This window comes from Dipodomys spectabilis, unplaced genomic scaffold (genome assembly GCF_019054845.1).
Source record: "Dipodomys spectabilis isolate Male_0828 unplaced genomic scaffold, ASM1905484v1 ptg000054l, whole genome shotgun sequence".
Lineage (NCBI taxonomy): Eukaryota > Metazoa > Chordata > Mammalia > Rodentia > Heteromyidae > Dipodomys > Dipodomys spectabilis.
Genome location: NW_024870731.1, coordinates 29,694,176 through 29,714,466, shown reverse-complemented (window position 1 = coordinate 29,714,466; position 20,291 = coordinate 29,694,176). Strand labels below are relative to the sequence as shown.

General features: G+C 42.5%; 1 protein-coding gene across 5 annotated transcripts in view; it reads left to right on the top strand.

Annotated features, from left to right (window-relative positions):
• The window catches only part of Frmd4b (FERM domain containing 4B), a 188,875-nt gene extending 170,556 nt beyond the window's left edge, over window positions 1-18,319 (top strand). For 4 of the 5 annotated variants that reach the window (XM_042679986.1, XM_042679981.1, XM_042679983.1 and 1 more), the window contains exons 17-23: window positions 507-735; window positions 3,558-3,614; window positions 4,868-5,015; window positions 8,088-8,207; window positions 9,333-10,144; window positions 13,340-13,472; window positions 17,576-18,319. In XM_042679986.1, the coding sequence (XP_042535920.1) occupies window positions 507-735; window positions 3,558-3,614; window positions 4,868-5,015; window positions 8,088-8,207; window positions 9,333-10,144; window positions 13,340-13,472; window positions 17,576-17,696 (1,620 nt within the window). In that variant the 3' untranslated portion in view covers window positions 17,697-18,319. The remainder of the gene's footprint in view (window positions 1-506; window positions 736-3,557; window positions 3,615-4,867; window positions 5,016-8,087; window positions 8,208-9,332; window positions 10,145-13,339; window positions 13,473-17,575) is intronic. The other variant, XM_042679982.1, reaches the window with a different exon arrangement.
• The last annotated feature ends 1,972 nt before the right edge of the window (window positions 18,320-20,291 follow it).

The window sequence follows — 20,291 nt, the reverse complement described above, 5'->3', positions numbered from 1 at the left end:
TGGGTTAGAATATCTTTTTGAAAATGATCTTCACTCAACTAATGAACGAAAGGTCATTTAGTTACTTGAAGAGAAAAAAGGTTATACTTGTCAAGATGAAGTTAAGATGGCTGAAGCCTGTATTGTCTTCTTGGAAAAGTATTGGAGGATGTCTCTGTATTAAAACTTGGAAAATTTTGGGCTGGGAAGGTGGCTCAGTGACAGAGTGCTTACCTTGCATGCATGAAGCCCTGGGTTCGATTCCTCAGCACCACATAAAGCAGAAAAAGCCAGAAGTGGCACTGTGGCTCAAGTGGTAGAACGCTCACCTTGAGCTGAAGAGCTGAGGGACAGTGCCCAGGCCCAGAGCTCAGGCCCCACGACTACAAAAAAACAAAACAAAACCTTGGAAAATTTTTTTCTCAAAGTGCATCTTACTCAAGAATGCACAAAATATGTTTATTAGCATGAGAGAGGGACTTGATGTACCCATAAAAAAATAACACAATATTATTGCATAAATGCAGGACCCGGCTTTACAAGAACTGGAGAGCAATTTTCTAATACAGCAAAAGTTGGTAGAAGCTGCAAAGAAACTTGCCAGTGAGCCAGACCTCTGTAAAACTGTGAAGAAGAAACGGAAGCAAGATTACACAGATGCAGTCAAGAAGCTTCAAGAGATTGAAAATGCAATAAATGAATACCGAATTCGCTGTGGAAAGAAACCCAACCAAAAAGCATCAGTGATTTTACCAGGTGAGTAGAAGAATCTTTTGTAAGCTTGACTCTCATAGTCAGGACTCTTGATGGTGTGTAGATTGGTTTGGTTTGGTTTGTGGGTACCAGTACTGGGGCTTGAACTCTGCCTCTCACTCTTGCTTGACTTTTCTATTCAAGGCTGAGGCTCTACCACTTGAGCCACACTGGGACCTCAAATTTCATGTGCATTTTAGAACTGATGAAACATGGTAACTAGGTTTTAGACTAGGCATCAGATTTATACAGCAGAGACAGGCTTTGGGAAAGCAAATACACAGACATCAGTGCACCAGCGTGAGCCAACTACAGCTGGAAAATTTCAGCATCTCAGCCTATAAATGTAGAGCCAGTTGGCTTGGTGTGGGTTACAGTGTGGACCTGCAGAGATGGGTGATTATCAGTGTATGTTGTTTTCCTAGACATTTGTCGTAGCCCATTCATCCTCAAACTGCGAGGTTCAACTGTTCTCCTCTGTGGCCACTGACATGTGGGCAGCAGATGGTGCCAATGGCCAAGCATACATTGGGTTGATTGTTTTTAAAGTGTGTTTGACAGCTGACTGGACTGGCACGTTGCCGTCAGGCTACATTGTATGTCTAATTAAGAGAGAATGAGCCTGCTGTGATAAAGACTAGCATTTGAGGTTGGATGGCATGAGTTCTCTCTTCATGGCTTCGAAGCTTACATTGAGGTGCCGTCTTTGTCTAGAACCTTTTTGCCAAAACACCCAACACTGAGCATGGAACAATTTGCAAAAGCATATCCACATATCTGAGAAGTCTCTTCTTACCAAATACATTATGGAACAGTCAATGGGCACCAGCAATACTCAGAGCATGATGGTTGCACACAAGGATGAATAGTAAAAGTAAGATGTGTAACTGACATTTATTGAACATTTAGCATGTGCTAGGAGCTAGGCTAAAATCTTTTTCTTTTTTTTTTTTTTTTTTTGGGTCCGGTCATGGGGTCTGAACTCTGGGCCTGGGCGCTATCCCTCAGCTCTTCAGCTCAAGGCTAGCACTCTACCACTTGAGCCATAGCACCACTTCCGGCTTTTTTTTTCTGCTTATGTAGTGCTGAGGAATGGAACCCAGGGCCTCATGCATGCAAGGCAAGCGCTCTACCACTGAGCCACCTTCTCAGCCCCTAGGCTAAAATCTTTACCTGGTGGTTTCATTAAATGGTTTAACTCAGTATTTTGTACCACTGATATCGCTATCTTAAAGTATGTCAAATGATGCTAAGAAATGTGAAGGCATGTTTCCATGGTTTCACAGTTGATAAATGGCAGTGCCAGAATTTGAAACCACTTCTCTCTGTTCAGTAGTTCTCAATTAGGGAGAGCCACCAGGAATATCTTAACAATATTTATAGGCATTTGGGGTTGTCAGAGTTGCCATTGGTGGGCTGGGATATAACTCAAATGGTAAAGTGCTTCCAAGGCATCCATACAGCCCCAGGTTCAATCCCCAATACTGAAAAAAAAAAGAAGAAGAAGAAGAAAAGAAAAATATTGATGGTGGGGGTGGGGGTGGAGTTAGTGGAGGTGGAGATCCTGAAGTGCAAAAACAACTTCCCACGACAAAGAATTACCCAGTCCAAAAGATTGACAGTACCACTGTTGAGGAACACGGTTCTAATTAGAAGGCTCACAAAGCCACCAAGTACCTACACTTTAGTAAGAAAAGGCACAGAGCTCACAGCTGTAATCCTAGCTACTCAGGAGGTTGAGATCTGGAAGGTCATAGTTCAAAGTCAGCCTGAGCAGAAAAGTCTACTAGACTTCTAACTCCAAAAAATCAACAAAAAGTTGGACCGGAGGCATGTTTCAAGTGGTAGAATACAAGCCTAGCAAACATACTAAGTAAGATCTAGGCTCCGCATTCAAACCCCAGGACTGGTAGAAAACAGAAAAAGAGGAGAGGGGAAAGGAGGGGAAGGATTGGGAAGGGAGCAGAGGAGCAAAAAAAGGGAAGGGAAGGGAAAGCCCTTTTCTATAGAGAAGAGTCAAGGAAGAAGTAGTACTAACAATAGTTTCTCTAAAGACAGTTGAGATATAATTCATATAACGTTTATCATTTATGACCAGAATGGCGTGATTTTTTTTCCAATTTGTTAGTTATAAGCAGTAAGAGTAGGAGGTAAAGTTTTCTTTCAATATGGAGGAAGTATTTTTAAAAAGTAGTTTAAAATTTTCTGGATACCTGGTCTGTTTTAAGAAATACCATCAATACTTTGTATTTCAAGTACCATATTTCAGATTCAACCAACCTCAGATCAAACATATTCAGAATAAAAAGCTCTGCATATATAGGCCTTTTTTTTTTGTCATTATTTCCTAAACAATGCAATATCATGAGTATTTAGTCTTCGCATTGGAGGGTATTAAAAGTAATCTAGAGGTATTTTAAAGCATTGAAGAACATGTGTTATTGTATGTAAGGGACTTGAACATTCTTAGATTTGGGTGTCTTTGGGCAGCCCTGGAACCAGACTCCCACAAATATTGAGAGATGAATGTAATGCATAGGATGTCTTTACAATGCACAGATAATTTTGAAGAGAGTGCATGTTTGTGGTACTGTGGAATAAACTCAGCACCTCACGGCTGCTAGACACATGCTCTGAAACACAAGATTCTTGTGTCTTCAGTAGTAAATGAGTCAGTTCTTAGAACAGTTAATTATTAATGTGCTTTTATTAGCCATATGTATCTAAATGAAAATAAAATGCATGCTATTGAAAAACGCATCATGGAGTTCACTCTGGTTATGTAAATGTGCAGTTGTGCTAAAAGCCGTTATTTTTATCCTCAGAAGATGTCATCCCGTCAGAGAGCAGCTCCTTGTCTGATTCTGCCATCTATGATGATCGTAAGTGGCTCCATTTTTCTTTGAAAACTTTACATATTCTGAACTAATAAAATACCTCAGTGCGTGTGTCCATGCACGTGCTAGTATTGGGGCTTAAACTAGGTACTATCCCTTAGCTTTTGCACTCAAGGCTGGCTCTCTATCACTTGATCCATATCTCTACTTCCAATTTTTTGGTAGTTAATTGGAGGTAAGAGTCACACAAACTTTCCTGCCCAGCTGGCTTTGAACTTGATCTCAGGTGCCAGCTTCCTGGCACAGCTAGGATTATAGGTATGAGTCACTCTGCCTGGTGAGATAACTTTTTAATTTGAATGAAGAATGGTATGTATCATTCAGAGTCCTTACCTAGCTCACCTAGGTGAGCTACCAGCCTCACCTAGTTTTTCCAGTGGTGACATTTCATATTTCAGGAGTCCAGTGACCAAACTAGAAAATTCTAGTGTCTTCTTTGACTATTACTGTTTCCCAGAGGATTGCTCCTATACACTTAATCAGGTGATTGACTATCTGTCTGAGTGATCTGAAGGATTCTGGGAAGTCATTACCCTCAACTCATCCCCAGCTGCTTAATCTTCCCCTAAGTTTTATGGTGCATAACATTCCACCACTTGAAGATTCTTCCTTTGAGCTGAAGTGTGGTCATACATACCATTCCTCTTTGAAAATGAAAATATCAGTGGTAGACATAGCAAGTCTCCACTGATGCATTGCTCATCATGTTCACTGACAAAGACAACCTGTTGGCCACAGAGCCTTAAAGAATGTTAAAGGTAGCTGGGCATTGGTGGTAATCCTAGCTTCAGGAGGATGAGATCTGAGGGTTATAGTTTAAAGCCAGACAGGGTAGGAAGATTGTCAGGCTCTTACCTCCAATTAATCATGAAAAAGCCAAAAGTGGAGATGTGAGTCAAATGATAGAGCACCAGCCCTGAGTGAAAATGCTAAGGGATAGCACCCAGGCACTGGTGCTATCACACACAAAAAAGAATGTTCAAGCTGAATTAAAAGAATCTGGCCCATTTCCTGGGCCTTTGTACAACTCGTTAAAGGTGGAGCATTCCTTTTCCACCTGAGTGATTTCCTTGCTCAGAGTACCATCTGTTGAAGTGGCCAAAGTTCATTGAGACCCTAGAAGTATACTTAGTGATTTCTCTTGTCCATCAGATAGGAATTCAATTTCTAGTTTAGAAGTGTTGGTCTGGTATTATTTGCCTACTTAATTCATTCATTCATCCATTTACTTCACTTAGCCAATGACACCTTCACTCTTGCTGGGCAGCGACCAAGTTCAGTACCTCATTCTCCAAGAATTCTTCCGCCCAAGTCTCTTGGTATTGAGAGAATCCATTTCAGAAAGTCGTCTATCCATGATCAGTTTGTGGACCCCAGGCATTCCAGGTGAGAGGTTATCACAGTAGGTTAATTAATGCCTTGTAGCCAAGAAATCTTTCCTCCACACTGGTGTTATGTGTTTTGCTTTCTTTGTTGTTGCTTTTATTTAACCTTTTCAGAAAAGGTTGTTTTCCTATAAAACTGAGGCTTCGAAACTCATTCATTGTTGTTGACAGCAAGGAGAAGTGCTTCTTAAAAGGTCTTTTTAGAAAAATGTTGGGGGCTGGGAAGGTGGCTTAGTGGTAGAGTGCTTGCCTTGCATGCATGAGGCCCTGGGTTCGATTCCTCAGCACCACATAAGCAGAAAAAGCTGGAAGTGGCACTGTGGCTCAAGTGGTAGAGTGCTAGCCTTGAGCTGAATAGCTGAGGGACAGCGCCCAGGCCCAGAGTTCAGGCTCCACAACCAGCAAAAAAAGAAGACAAAAAAAGGAAAAATGTTGGTTCTTTTCAAAGTCTGTTTTATATTAAGTTATAGCGATATTAACCATCTCATCTAGTTTGGGTATTATGTTAGTCAGCCCCCTGCTACTACAAGAAAATACCTGAAATGAACAATTTATAAGTAGGGAATGTTTATTTGGACTCACAGTTTCAGTCCATGATTACTTGGCCCTCTTACTTGAGGCCGAAGGTCAGGGAAGGAAGACATGATGGGAAAAAGCTTCTCACTTCATAATAGATAGTTAAGAAGTAAAGAGAAAGACGAGAAGGGGCTGGGTCTCCATATCACCATTGGACACACCCCAATGAGCTAACTTCCTTCCCCCTAAAGGTTCCACCACATATGGGGGCTTGGTGACCAAACCTTATATCCACAAAGGCCTATGAGGGACCTTCTAGTCTAAACTATAATAGCTATCACATCCAAAGGTCAGTTCCACAATCATTGCTATAAGTAAATGATCACTAACTACCTAACTTTGCCAACCTAAAAGCTAGGTCTGACTCCTGTGCCCCAATCTTGGGCTTAAACTCACTTGAGAATCTGTAAAATAAGAGAATACAACTTTTATGTTCTCACCTGTCTCAGGTAAATCTTAATCAGAGTAATGAGACTAGGGTTTGACCAGGAAACAGACCAGAGTAGTTCTCTGACTTTGGCTGCATGAGTAACTATTCTTTTAAGATATTAGAATCCTGGGGCTGGGAAGGTGGCTCAGTGGGAGAGTGCTTGCCTTGCATGCATGAGGCCCTGGGTTCAATTCCTCAGCACCACATAAGCAGAGAAAGCTGGAAGTGGCGCTGTGGCTCAAGTGGTAGAGTGCTAGCCTTGAGCTGAAGAGCTGAGGGACAGCGCCCAGGCCCAGAGTTCAGGCCCTATAACCAACCAAAAAAAAAAAAAAAAAAAGACATTAGAATCCAAGATGAGGTAACCACATGCTTATATTGCTTAATGAAAACATTCAGACCAACAGTACCCATGAAGTCATGAAATAAAATGACATTTAAATATCAAAAACAAACATCGTTCAATTCTGTAATCCTAGCTGCTTGGGAGGCAGTGATCTGAGGAGTGTGGTTTGAGGCCAGCCTGGGGGCAGGGGAAGTTTTGGAGACTCCACCCTGAGCAATGGCTAGGCATGGTGGCACATGCCTGTCATCCTAAACTACAGGGCTGCATACTGACATTTGAAGCTAGGTGCATGGTGCATGGGGAGCTTGTACTCTATGACTGGATGATACCCCAGTCCCTTTAAAAGTCCTTTTGTTCCCCTTTATCACTGGGGTTTAAACTCAGGGCCTCATGCTTGCTTGCATATTGCTTCCCTGCTGTAAGGTACTCTACCACTTGAACCATGCCTTCAGTTCAGCTTTTGCTAGTTACTTGAGACATGGAGTCTAGTAGATTTTTTTTTCTGCCCAGGCTAGGATTAAAGACATGAGTTTATGATGCTCAGCTTAAAGTCATTTTTAATTTGATAAAATACGAATCTCAAATTGAGTTCTCTCTGTGCTAGGAAGTGGCCAAAGCAGTTTAAGGATGTTGCCATCTAATCCAGGGGTCAGCGGATCACAGCCATGGTCCAGATTATCCTACTGTCCATTTTCCTTCTCTTTTGTTTTTGTGTATGGAATGTTTTAAGTAGTTGTATGAAGGACAATAATATTTGGTGGTATGAAAATTACATAAAGTTGTCATTTCCCTGCCCACAAAGTTGTATTGGAATACAGCCACACACATTCATTTACCTCTTCTCTGGGGCTGCTGTTGCATTATAAGGACAGAGTACGAAATCTCTACAGAGACTTCCTAGGCCACCAAGCCAAAAATACCAACTCTTAGACCACTCACAGAGAAAGGACTTGCCGAACTCAAGTTATTTTTGGTCGATTTTTCTCTGTGTACTCTATTTTAAAAGAGTTTCAGCCAGGCACTGGTGGCTCACACCTGTAATCCTAGCTACTCAGGAGGCTGAGATCTGAGGACCTTGGTTCAAAGTCAGCCAGAGCAGGAACGTCTGTGAGACTCTTACCTCCCATTAACCACCAGAAAACTGGAAGTGGTGCTACAGCTCAAGATGTAGAGCGTTTGTCTTGAGCTGCAGAGCTCAGGCCCAGAGTTCAAGCCCCATGACTTACCAAAAAAAAAAAAAAAAGAGCTTTCAATTCTTATTTATGACCCAGAGAATCAGACCACATGGTTTTCCTCTAAAACTCATCTGGGATCTACCAGAATATTAACCTACAGAGAAACTCTTCCCACCCTTCTCCTGTACTTCCTTCCATCAGCTTCCAGTAGGTGGTTTGTTTGTTTGTTTGTTCAAGACCCAGTTCAGGGTCTTGAACTCAGGGCCTCCCATTTTTTGCTTGGCTTTTTTTTTTTTTTTTAATCAAGACTGATCACTTGGGCCACAGCTTCACTTCCAGTTTTTTATGAGTGAATTAGAGATAAGAGTCTCACAGATTTATCTACCAGGGCTGGCTTTGAACCTCAGTCCTCAGATCTCAGCTTCATGAGTAGCTAGGATGACAGGCGTTAACCACCAAGCACCTGCTTTCCAGTAGGTGCCCATGATAACTCTGCCGGAGGTGTTGAGAAGCTCATCCTTACTTGATTTCTCTTTTAAATCATCCCAGAGAGCTGCTGTCGACACACAGCAGCCCTTACAAAACCTTGGAGAGGCGGCCGCAGGGCGGGCGGAGCATGCCCACTACACCAGTCCTTACTCGAAACGCCTACAGCAGCAGCCACTTGGAGTAAGAACCTTGTTCCCATGGTGTTGGCCATGTTCGTTTGGCTTTTGAGTGTTTGTCTTGCTTTGCTGTGCTTTCCCATCATTTTAAGTGACTTCCTACCGTAGAGCCTTAGTTGCGTGCTTCTACAACTTCTACTTCGTTTCCAGTCTGTCAGCAAAGGAAAGGAACTTGATTGATTCAGGTGGATAGCCGATTTTTCCTATCAGCTCCCCAACCAGATATTACCCATTATTCGATGGTGAGGGTGAAGCTAATTGTGGTAGCATTCTGAAGTCGGGACGGGAGCTGTGTTAAATGTTTTATGCACACTAGATTATTTAGTGCCACCAATAAGCCTAATTGAAATGAGGGTATCAGGTACAGTTTTCGTCTACTATTACGAAGACAGAAGCAAGAGTCACAGAGGTTAAGTATCTCACCCAAGCATATACAGCTTGGAAATGGCCGTGTCATAACTCAATGTGAGGAAGCCTCTGCCTTCAAGGCCAGGGTCTGCTCTATCATGCAATGCCACCTCGTCCTGGCCTACTATATCTCCTAACTTATGAGAGCAAAGATCCCCTCCTCCCCAAAGATACGTGGAGTGTCCTCCGGCTGTAGATGGGTTGTGTGTCATCGCTTCTATCTGCCATACCCTCAAGGAATGATTTGGCAGAACCTGATCCCTTTCTCATTTACCCATGCTAATGAGCTTCAGACCAGTGGGTTATCTGAACAAATAGATTCTATCCTATAGTCAATCTTGGAACCCCAAAACACCCGTTGTAATTTGGGAGCTCTGAAATCAATCAGTGTAATGTTCTATTTTCTCCCTTCTCTCATTTTTCTTTTCTTTCTTTCTCTCTTTCTGTTCTCCAGTCCTAGGGCTTGAACTCAGGGCCTGGGCTCTGTCCCTGAGCTCTTTTGCTCAAGACTAGTGCTCTACCACTTTGAGCCCCAGCACCATTTCCAGTTTTCTGGTGGCTCATTAGAAATAAGAGTCTCACTGGACTTCCCTGCCCAGGCTGGCTATGAACCGTGATCCTCAGACCTCAGTCTCCTGAGTAGCTAGGATGACAGGCATGAGCTACTGGTGCCCGGCTTTCTTTCCTTCTCTTATTGTACACATTTGCCCTTCTCTTTCAGACCTGAATCTTCAGCTCAGCACTGCCGCCAGCGGAGTGGAAGTCTGGAGTCCCAGTCCCACCTGCTCTCCGAGATGGACAACGATAAGCCATTCTTCTCCCTTTCCAAATCCCAAAGAAGCAGCAGCACAGAGATCCTCGATGATGGGTCTTCCTACACCAGCCAGTCAAGCACTGAGTACTACTGTGTGACACCTGCCACCGGCCCCTACTACACCACCCAGACGCTGGATACGCGTGCCAGGGGGCGGAGAAGGTCAAAGAAGCACAATGCCTCAACTTCAAATTCAGGAAGCATGCCCAACCTGGCCCCAAAGGACAGTATGAGGAATGGCGTCTACTCTAAGAGTCAGGAGCCACCGTCTTCTAGTTACTATATTTCTGGATATGCGCCCTATGCAGAGTGCGACCTTTATTACAGTGGTGGCTATGTCTATGAGAATGACACCGAGGGACAGTACACTGTCAACCCGTCCTACCGATCCGTGGCCCACTATGGATATGACCGGCAGAGGGACTACAGCAGATCTTTCCATGAAGACGAGGTGGACCACGTGCCCCATAACCCATATGCAACTCTCCGGCTGCCGAGGAAGACTGCCGTGAAATCGGAGCACATCACCAAAAACATCCACAAGGCCTTAGTCGCTGAGCACCTGCGGGGCTGGTACCAGCGGGCCTCGGGGCAGAAGGATCAGGGGCACAGCCCACAGACGAGCTTTGACTCAGACAGGGGTTCACAGAGATGCCTGGGGTTTGCCGGGCTGCAGGTGCCCTGTTCTCCAAGCAGCCGAGCATCCTCTTACTCTTCAGGTAAGCACATGACACCCTGGGGCCAATCGGTGTGCATCGTCCTCCTCCCCCTCCTCCCCCATTGGATCTTCCTGGGTCCTTTCATTAGCAGTGCCAACCATGCATTGGAACCTCGGTAAGAACTGCCAACCTGAAAACGTCTCTGCAGGCTTCTAGAGCACGTGCCTGATGGAGCAAGTGGGAGATTCAAGGCCAATCGTGGATTTGTGGAACACCTAGTCTTATTTGTGCTGTCCTGTTAGGGCTTTTCACAAATTGGGGGGCTGCTAGGTCTTATGCTGGTAACCACATCTCTCTTAAAATGTATTTAGGTCACTGAGCTGTGGCATTTTTGAAAGAATAAAGGAAATCCAACAGGCAAGCAGGGAAAAAAAATAGAATTATATACAGTATTCCCATTGCTGGACAAGATTTGATCAAGCATTGTTTTGACTACTGAGGTATCTAAATCAAGCTTTAGTAAGTCTGATAGGCATTGACATTAATTAAGTATTTTCCTAAGCACTTTGCAAATCTTAATTATATACACATACACACATACATATACACATATCTATTGATCTATATATGTGAATGATTTAAGCAATTGGGATACTGGGGAATTAGTTCAGTGGTACACACTTACTTAGCATGCTTGAAGCCTTAGGTTTGCTCTCCATAACCACACACATACACACAAGATCAATGAGGAATTTTGATTAGAGAAGATACTTTCTCTTATCACCTTTCTGGTGAGATTGGCCATCTGGAGAGGACTCACTGCGTACCAGACCTATCTTAAGTACTTAAGACATGGGGGTCTGGGAAGGAGCCTTCTTAGGTCTTCATGAATTCAGCAATTGAACAAGGGTGCCCATGAAGCCGAGTGCTCAGTACTTGGAAGCATCTTGTCAGCAGCCAGAGGAATATATGAAAACTCAGCAAGTTTCAAACTCTCTTTTCTTTTTCTTTTTTTGGCCAGTCATGGGGCTTGAACTCAGGGCCTGGGCACTGTCCCTGAACTTCTTTTGCTCAAAGCTAGTACTCTACCACTTGAGTCAAATCACCACTTCCAGCTTTTTCCTGTGTATGTGGTACTGAGGAATCGAACCCAGGGCTTCATACATACATACTAAGCAAGCACTCTACCATTAAGCTGCATTCCCAGCCCAACTTTCAAACTCTTAAGAAATTGTCAAACCCCATGGAAACCTGAATTCGTGAGTCCTGCCTCCTCCCTTAACACCTTAGAGAGACACAGTGTGGGAATTCCTGAGTCATGACCTGTACCTGTGAACATTTCAGAAGTGTGTTGATAGCATTATTGCCATGGAGATTCTGTTTGGGTTCAAGTTCTCTCCTGTTTATGGAAGACTTTGGACTTCCTCTCAACCTGTCTCATCGATGCCCGTATCTGACACATAAAAGGCTCTTGTCATTATTTCTTGTTATTTATGGCACATGTAGAGAACACCTTTCTTCCTCTTAAAGTTCAGGGTATTGTCTGAACATTTCTTTGCAGAACAAACAGAAGGGCAGAAGTGCCTGTTGGTAGTGGTTGTGGCATGGGCCTGGGGCTGGGGAAATGTCCTGGGAGAAGCAGGTGTAACTCAGTCTTTAGCTTCACTGGCTGTTGACTGAGTGTGTGGGACAAGAGTAAAGATGGAAGCTGCGTACTGGTGGTTCACGCCTGTAATCCTAGCTACTCAAGAGGCTGGGATCTGAGGATCATGGTTCAAAGCCAGCCGGGGCAGAAAAGGCCATGGGACTCTTATGTCTAGTCCCCCTCCCCCCCGCCCTCCCCCCCAAAGTGAAGATGCAGTTCATGCTTCTGGTTTAGGCCTGTCCAAAGCTCTGTTGACTCCACCACGATTTAGTTCCATAGACACAGTACATCTTTTTTGTCAAGCGTTAGGTGGATGGAATTGGTACTCCCAGAAATCCTCTCTGGAATGTTCCTCATTCTTGCTTCCATTTAGCAGCCACAGAAATGTACTACAACAGACACACCTCATTCTCCTGGAGAGTTGCATTTCCGGTTATGTGTCAGTTTAGTCAAAAGTTTCTGTTGTCCCTCCCTGTCACCCGAGGGCTTTCCTGGTGACTCAGTTTTAGCAGTGGTGACAACCACTGGCGATCAGCAGCCGGCTGTGCTTCATATCATATCTTTTGTACTTAATATGTTCTCCCTCAGGTATGCGACAGTTCTGTAGGGTGAGTGCCATCCTGAAACATGTTATCATCCTCATTTTGCAGCCCAAGTGTCTCTGGCCCAGAGAAGTCAAATGACCCTGCCCCAACTAGAAAGTGGTTGAGTGGCTATTCTGCCCCAGCTCTGATTCTACCTACCCAGCCTCAGAGCCTCCAGTCAGCGCTCAGACATGCTGTTGGGAGCTCAGCCAGGGTCCACCATCTGTTCACAAAACAACACATGCACGTGGGACCACAGCTGAGTTTTGAAGTCTGTGTCCTTTGGTGCTCACAGGGGCTTTGGTGGCCAGAAACAGGAACTAGAGCAAAGAAGGAAGGATTGGCAACAGAGCTGGTTTTGTGGCTCTTGGACAACTGTTAAGGCATTGTTGTCATCGGTGTGTCCCAAGCATGGAGCAGGACTGGTTTTACGGGGACAGCAAACACCAGACTTGGGCACCCTAAGTTCTGCCCTAACCCGGCTCCAGTTCTGCCCTTCTAAAAAACAAAGTCTCTTCTTCCTGAGTTGCTTCTCCCTGCCCCACCCCATTTGTTTTTAAGACAAAGGGGGGAAAAAAAGCCTTAATCTTGCTAGGGACCCCTGTTGCCTTTGGTAGTTTTGGAGTTTTTGTTGTTGGCTGGTGAGTTGGTTTTGGTGGTATGGGGCTTTGCTTTCTGCTTGCTAGGCAGATGCTTTATCATTTGAGCCAGGGCTCCAGTCCCAGTGTTGCCTTTGGCTACTTATCTGCCCAAGCTCACTGGGCCATTAAGTTACCAAACTGGACGAACTAAGCTCTCTCTGGATTCTAAAACCTAGCTTGGCGGGGAATGTAGCTCAGTGCTAAGCAGGGGGGTAGGTAAAGCCTAAATTCTGTCCCCGGCACCAGCAAACAAGAAAATCAAGCCTGGTCTCTTCAATAGTTACTCTACACACAGCTGATTATAATGCATATCTAAATGACCTGAACAGTTTTCACTCTGGGTATTTCAACTAATTTTGTTTTTCCTTCCCATGTTTATTTCTAGTGTCTTCTACAAATGCTTCTGGGAACTGGAGGACACAGTTAACTATAGGGCTGTCTGAATATGAGTCTCCAGCACATTCTCCTTACACCGGCTGCTACAGCAATATGTATAATCCTTTACCCTCTCCAAGCAGGTGAGAAGGCAGTGCTCAAATTCTAAGCAAAAATTCAGAAACCCTACCTTGCATTCCAAATGTTAAACGGTCTAGCTCAGGGGTTGACAAACTACAATCTTCACGCCAAACTCAGTTGCCTCCTGGTTTGGTAAATAAATTTCATTGGAAAATGTCCATACTCCTTCATCTACATGTTAGTTCAGGCTGTTTCTACTCTGTGAAGTCAAAGCTAAACAGTGAGAGACAGCAATAAATCCAGCAAAGCCCAAAATAGAATGACCTTAAAGAAAAAGTTTCATCTAGTGCATTCAGATTCCACTGTTTTCAGAGTCTGCATTATTAAATTCTGGCTCCAAAGGGCTTTTCTGTGTGTGTTTCCTTTCTTCTTTTTGAGACAGTACTTGAAACAGTATTATTGATAATGTCTATTTAAGTCTTTTTTTTTTTTTCTTGCAACCTTGTAGAAAAAAAAACGTCTATTCTAGCAAGGCTGTTCATTCCAAGGCTCCTCAGGGACAGTTGGTAGGCTGCATTTCAGCCATGTGCTACCTTCTGTGTCTGACCTTGTGTTCTCTAAGAAGCAACAGACTCAGCCAGCTGTCCCTTTTGTCTTTATAAGTAGTTCTTTGTAAACTGTACAGGAAATGCACAGGAATAATGTGTTAGAGGGCAATGTTTAACTTACAACATCCCCCCCACCCCCCAACACACAGTTCTTCTTAAGGCAAAGGTGGAATTAAGTTCCATGAGGTCATTCTTCCTTTCTCACAAAATACAATCCATACCCATGGTGCCAAGAAGTAAAGCACCCTTGTATTCTTTTAGGCCAATCTAAATGTGACTTGTTGGAACCAGATCACTGCTTCAGGTAGTAGAAGAGACTTGCAAAGGTACAGGTGTCTAGGCTGGTGAGTTGAAAAGGTTAACAGTTAGATTAGCTGTCCTTAAAGCCTGCAGGGTTACAAGCAAATTTGAAGTCTGCAATTTCCCCCAAAGCCTTGTTTTCATTCCTCACATTCAGTGGGAGTTTTTCTTGGCTGGAAATATTAAGCCAATTGTCTCAACTCCACAAAGGGTGTTCTCAAAATAGACTTGGAGTGAAAATACACTTCACATTGTCAGATGGTTTGGACTTGTGTAAATAATGCTTGAAAATGAGATTAGAAAAGAGCCCAAATGACTGGCCCCCAACTCTGCACTGGATCTTTTGAGTAGTTTTAATCCCTTCACGCAGTGCATTTGCAAACGTTATGTGGGTGCAGTTTTCCTTTACCTTTTGTTGCCTCAGTCCATAAGATGCCTCTGGTCTTTTATCACTGCTCTCATTAGACTCAGGAAGTGCTCAACATTTTTTTTTTTAAGAGAAAATCTGGTTACCTATGTACTTAAGGCAGTTGAAGATAACTTGATAGACTGATTTCAGAGGGAACTTGTGCAGGAAATTAGAAGTTCCTTAAAGATCCCTAGTGTGCACACGTGTGTGCACATGCTCATGGTCTGATGGTTGAACATTTGGAAAATAACAAATACATAAAATAACAGGGAAGCCATAATTCCTCCAGAGATAGCAACTATTAATGCTTCAAATTTCTCCTCCCATTTGTCTGTATCCTTTTGTGTGTGTGTGTGCACACGTGTGCATGTGCGCGCGCACACACACACACACACACACACACACTAGCAGTGGGCCTTGAACTCAGAGCTTTGCATTCTCACTTGGCTTTTTATACTCAAGGTTGGCACTTGACCACTTGAGCCACACCTCCTCATCCATCATTTGACTGGTTAGTTGGAGATAATAATCTCTTATATTTGTCTCAATCTTCAGATCTGGGCCTCCTTAAGTAGCTAGGATTACTGGTGTGAGCCACCAGAGCCCTGCTGTCTGTTTGCATTTTTAACATGGTCATAATGATATTGTAGATACAAGTTTTATACCTTATATAGTATCTACATCCTGTTTTTAAATTTTAATATCATAACAATAGATTGCTCTGTAGGGTTTGTTTTTTACTCTTTAGACCTTACTTTATACGAATAATTAATAAAAAAGACCATACTTCATATAAAAGCTCCCCCAGGTGTGAACACCTGATAGAGTTCAGGTTTTCCTTCTTTTTTCATTTTTTAAAGCTGTCAGTAATGCTACTATGAACATCTTTATGCCAAATATTTGTCTGAATTCCAGATTATTTACCTAGAATACATTCTAAAGGTAGTCAGTGGGTGAAGTTGCAAAGTGGACTGCTTTAAGTTTTTGCTTTCAGAAGGTTTGTCCCAGCCACAGGGTATACAGTCCATTGATTTCATTTAATTATGATATAATCTGGTCATTTCAACTTAATTTATTAACAACTAGACTTAGTCACTTATAAATCTTAATAAATTCTCTCAAAAATTGCTTCCACTTTATTTATATAATCATTATTTTTTTAAAGGAGAGACAAAGTAAGTTTTAGGATACAGATAAAAAACCTCTCCCTTGAGCTAAAGATGTTAAATCCTTAGCTACACGTCAGTTTATTTGTATTAACTAAAGTATGTGTATATCATAGAGAAATCCTCTTTTCCAAAGTATCTCAGTGAAGCTACAAATGTAAAGCAGTACCATTGGTCAATTTTCTATTGTAATGAACTTTCCCAAAGTAGAAATGCTGAAGTCTCTTATGTTGCTACATCATACAGTGGGATTCTTGGCTCTGCTACATCTATTCTCAGATAACTTTTTTCTTTCACTTCCTGTTTCCCTTTCCCTTTCCTCTTCCCTTCTAACTCTACCGGCTATTAGGCACAACCCGGGGCTTCTGACCAGGAGAATGGTTGTGTCTCCAGAAATGAGATCAGTTTTAAATTCTCTTTTGCTAAGTGTAGCCAGCTGTAGTAAGTACAGTCATCAGATTCGTGTGTTGCTTCTTGCATAGCACGAGTTTGCTTGCTCTGACATGCATTGTGAAGTAAGGCAATCTGCCTTTGCTTTTGAGTCCCATGTAAATGCTAAATACCCTGGAGTAATGTAGTATTTATTAACTAAGCTTTTCTCCCAAAGACCTTTTTAATCACTTTACTAGAAGATTTTGAAGTTTAAAACAGAAATCTACTAACTATCTAACCTACTTTAACCTATAGTTATAATAAATATAAATATATATATATATAATAATGCAGTTTGGTTTATCAGAATGGTTTGTATAACAGGCTGTGCTCATTTGAATAGACAGTCCAAATATGCCTGCTATTTTTAACTGTGATGCCACAGCCTGTGTATACTTTACCTGAAAGCCCTTGGGATACCACATAGGTCCCAAGGTGCCTGTGCTGTCTTTACACCCTTCCCCTTCTCCCTAAGGAAAGCATGTATGTATATATGTATTCCCTTCCTTTGAAGAATGCTTAGCATGCAGTCAAAAGACTACATCTTGCTGGGCACCAGTGGCTCACATCTGTAATCCCACCTACTCAGGAGGCTGAGATCTGAGGATCATGATTCAAAGCCCACCCCAGGCATGAAAGTCCATGAGACTCTTCAGCTAACCATCTGAAAACCAAAGTGACACTGTGGCTCAAACTGGTCAAAACAAAACAAAACAAAAAAACCCACACATCTTTTTACAAGGCTCTCAAATTTAAAAAGGCTGTGTCAAAATATGGAGTGCATATACTAATAAGGAGCTAGCAGTTTGGTTATATTGATTTAAAAGAGAATTCCAGACAAGGAAAAAGAAAATGCTGGAATACTAAGTTAGGTACCAAACTGGTTAATATCTTATAGGATAGTCATACTGTAACCCATAATCTTTTCACAGAAGTCATTTGGTTATTCTTCAAGACCAGAAAAAAAAAAAAGAAACAAGTTAACATGTAACTTAATACAGTGTAGGCTCCTATCAGAGGTAAATGTTGAATTAAACAAAAAGGTCAGCCCCCACTCCCCTGAGTCGCTCTCTAGGCCCGTTGAACGTTGGGGGACAAGGAAAGAGCATGCAGTCATTTAGCCCCATCTCTAAGGCTTGGAAAATTGTTCTTAACAGTGCTTTCTACTAACCTCTTTGAATGTAGTAGTCTTTGTAGTGAAGTAATAAAGAATGACCACAAGGAATAACTTGTCTGTTTCCCTTCCCCAGACAATATGCAGAGGCCAGTCAACTGGACAGTACAGATGGAAACCAGTTGGAAGACAGCCTGGAGAGTAGTGAGCAGAGGCTCTTCTGGCACGAAGACTCAAAGCCTGGAACATTAGTCTGAATGCAATGGGACCCCCGTGACCAAACACTGCATTCCCACACTGGTGTGCCTTGTACAGGGGATCTGACTTCCCAGAAGGCTGTTGGCTTTAGAACCCTGAACGTATCAAGGTGTGAAGAGGAGACTCACATGGCCCCAGAAGTGAACCACACGCTAAGTCCCACACTGGCCCTGAGTGAGGACTGCCTTCCCAACCTACCATCAAGATCTGACCCCACACGGAACCATTGCCAAGAGAGGACTCAGCAGGAAACCTTTCTCCAGAGCAAACACTTTGCAAGGGAATCAGTATGGCTGAAGGCAAACTTCAAAACTGTGAACATTTTGTTCAGGGAATTGGTCCCACTGAACAAGACGACAGGGGAGAGTTCAGAGCACAACTGAGAGGTGAAGAAAGGAAGGTGAGAAGCTCCCATATTGAGCTCCAACAAGGTTTGAATTGTTGAACTGACCAAGGACAGCACAGTGATGTTTCTGCACAGATGTGACCATTTAGACAGTATTGGAAAATTACTTGAAGAGAAGTTTGGATTTTCATGAAGTTCTGAATGAGTGTAAATGTTTTTAGAATATGACAAAGATGATTAAAAAAAAATAAATAGTGTAAGATGGGTTCTAGACAAGGCTTGGTCCTGTAGCATTCTGTAATATAACTTTATGGTAACTGAATGGGAAAACGAAACAGCCCACTGAATAATTAATTGACAAACTCTGCTCCAAGATCTCTCTAAGGTACAAGGTCACTGAGCTGTTTTCTTTCTCTGTTGCTTGCATGATGAACAACTATTCAGGCTGGTAATTCTCCACCTCGCTTGCCATTTAAAGCAATTGGCTAGTCAGGCACTGGTGACTCACACTTGTAATGCCTGTTACACAGGAGGCTGAGATGTCCAAAGATCGAGGTTCGAAGCCAAACCGAACATGAAAGTTGATGAGACTCTGAACTCCAATTAACCATCAAAAAAGCCAGAAGTAAGCCGGGCGCTGGTGGCTCACGCCTGTAATCCTAGCTACTCAGGAGGCTGAGATCTGAGGATCGTGGTTCAAAGCCAGCCCGGGCAGGAGAGACCGTGAGACTCCTATCTCCAATAAACCACCAGAAAACCGGAAGTGGCGCTGTAGCTCAAGTGGTAGAGCGCTCGCCTTGAGCTGAAGAGCTGAGGGACAGCACCCAGGCCCAGAGTTCAAGCCCCATGACTGACAAAAAAAAAAAGCCAGAAGTAGACCTGTAGCTCAAGTGGTAGAGTACCAGCCTTCAGTAAAAAAAGCTTAAGGACAGTGCCCAGGCCCTGAGTTCAAGCCCCAGTGTCAGCACACACACACACACACACACAATAGGCTTGATATAGAAAGTTTGTTTTTATAGTAATGAGTTTAAAAATGTCTTTTGAGGTAAAGGACCTCAGAGGACCCCAAACAACAGCAGCAAAAATCAAAGCCACCTCATTGTAGATAAATTTTGTGCCTTACAATGGTGAACTCTAGGAAATTTAGCCCAATAGATTCCACTTGTAGTTCTGAATGACCAAGTAACCAAAACAACAACAACAAATTGGCATTTAAAAAAAAATTACTTCAAGCCACAGTAGATTGAATTATGAGGCCCAACCTACCTCATACTTTTCTTGGAAGAATAATTAGCTACAGCGTATGTTAAAGTTTTGCTTTTAGAACAAAAGATTTCCTTCTTCCAGATTGTTCTCTGTCATCTTCATTCTGCTTCACAATTCCATGAAAGGTGCTCCTCCCTTCCCTTTTGTACCAGTTTCTTGTTCATATTGTGAATAGAGAAGTTTCTGACCAACTTTTTTTGGTAGATTTTCTATCTATATTCCAAAGCATGTAAGATATCCATGAAAATGATTTGTTAAACTGGTCCTTAGCCATTTGTATCATTGGAAATGAGGTTTTGGGGGGAAAAATTTGGAGGAAAAAAAACACAAGGGGAAAAAAATAACTTATTCCTTTTTGCATATTTGTATAGCCTCCTGGAAACAAATACTCTTTTGCATATTCTTTTACTGTTCTGACTTTTTAAGACCTATTATTTTTTTACATAGGTCAATAAACTAAAGGTGTGTTACTGAAACTGTTTACGTACTCTTCTGTTTATGTAGAGGGTGTACATGAAGCTAGGTGACTTTACTTCAAGTAATAGGTTGAACAAGATTTCAAATTTTTATAATACTACCGTATTTTATTGATTCAAAGATGCACCATTTTTTATATGTCCATCTAAAGATGGCTTTCATCCTTTGATTGATGGCCTGTCTTCATTGAATTGGCAGTGTTTTCTTTGTGATAAGTAAAACAATGCTAAGTCCTACAATATAGTTGTCTTAGAATAGATGAAACACGGTAGTTTATTGCTTTGTGGAGAATGACTCATGAGACTTTTTAGGCTTCCTAATCTTGGTAATGTTTATTTGCAGCAAGTCTGGTTAAGTAAAAATTAACTTTTTATTTGCCATCTCTTAATATCCTATTCAGTGGAAATGATGGGGTGAAGAGTGAAATATAGGGGAAAATTAAGTGAATATTTCTGTACATGTGTCTTACATGGAAATAACCTGTCCTTGTTCAAAGAAATGGTAT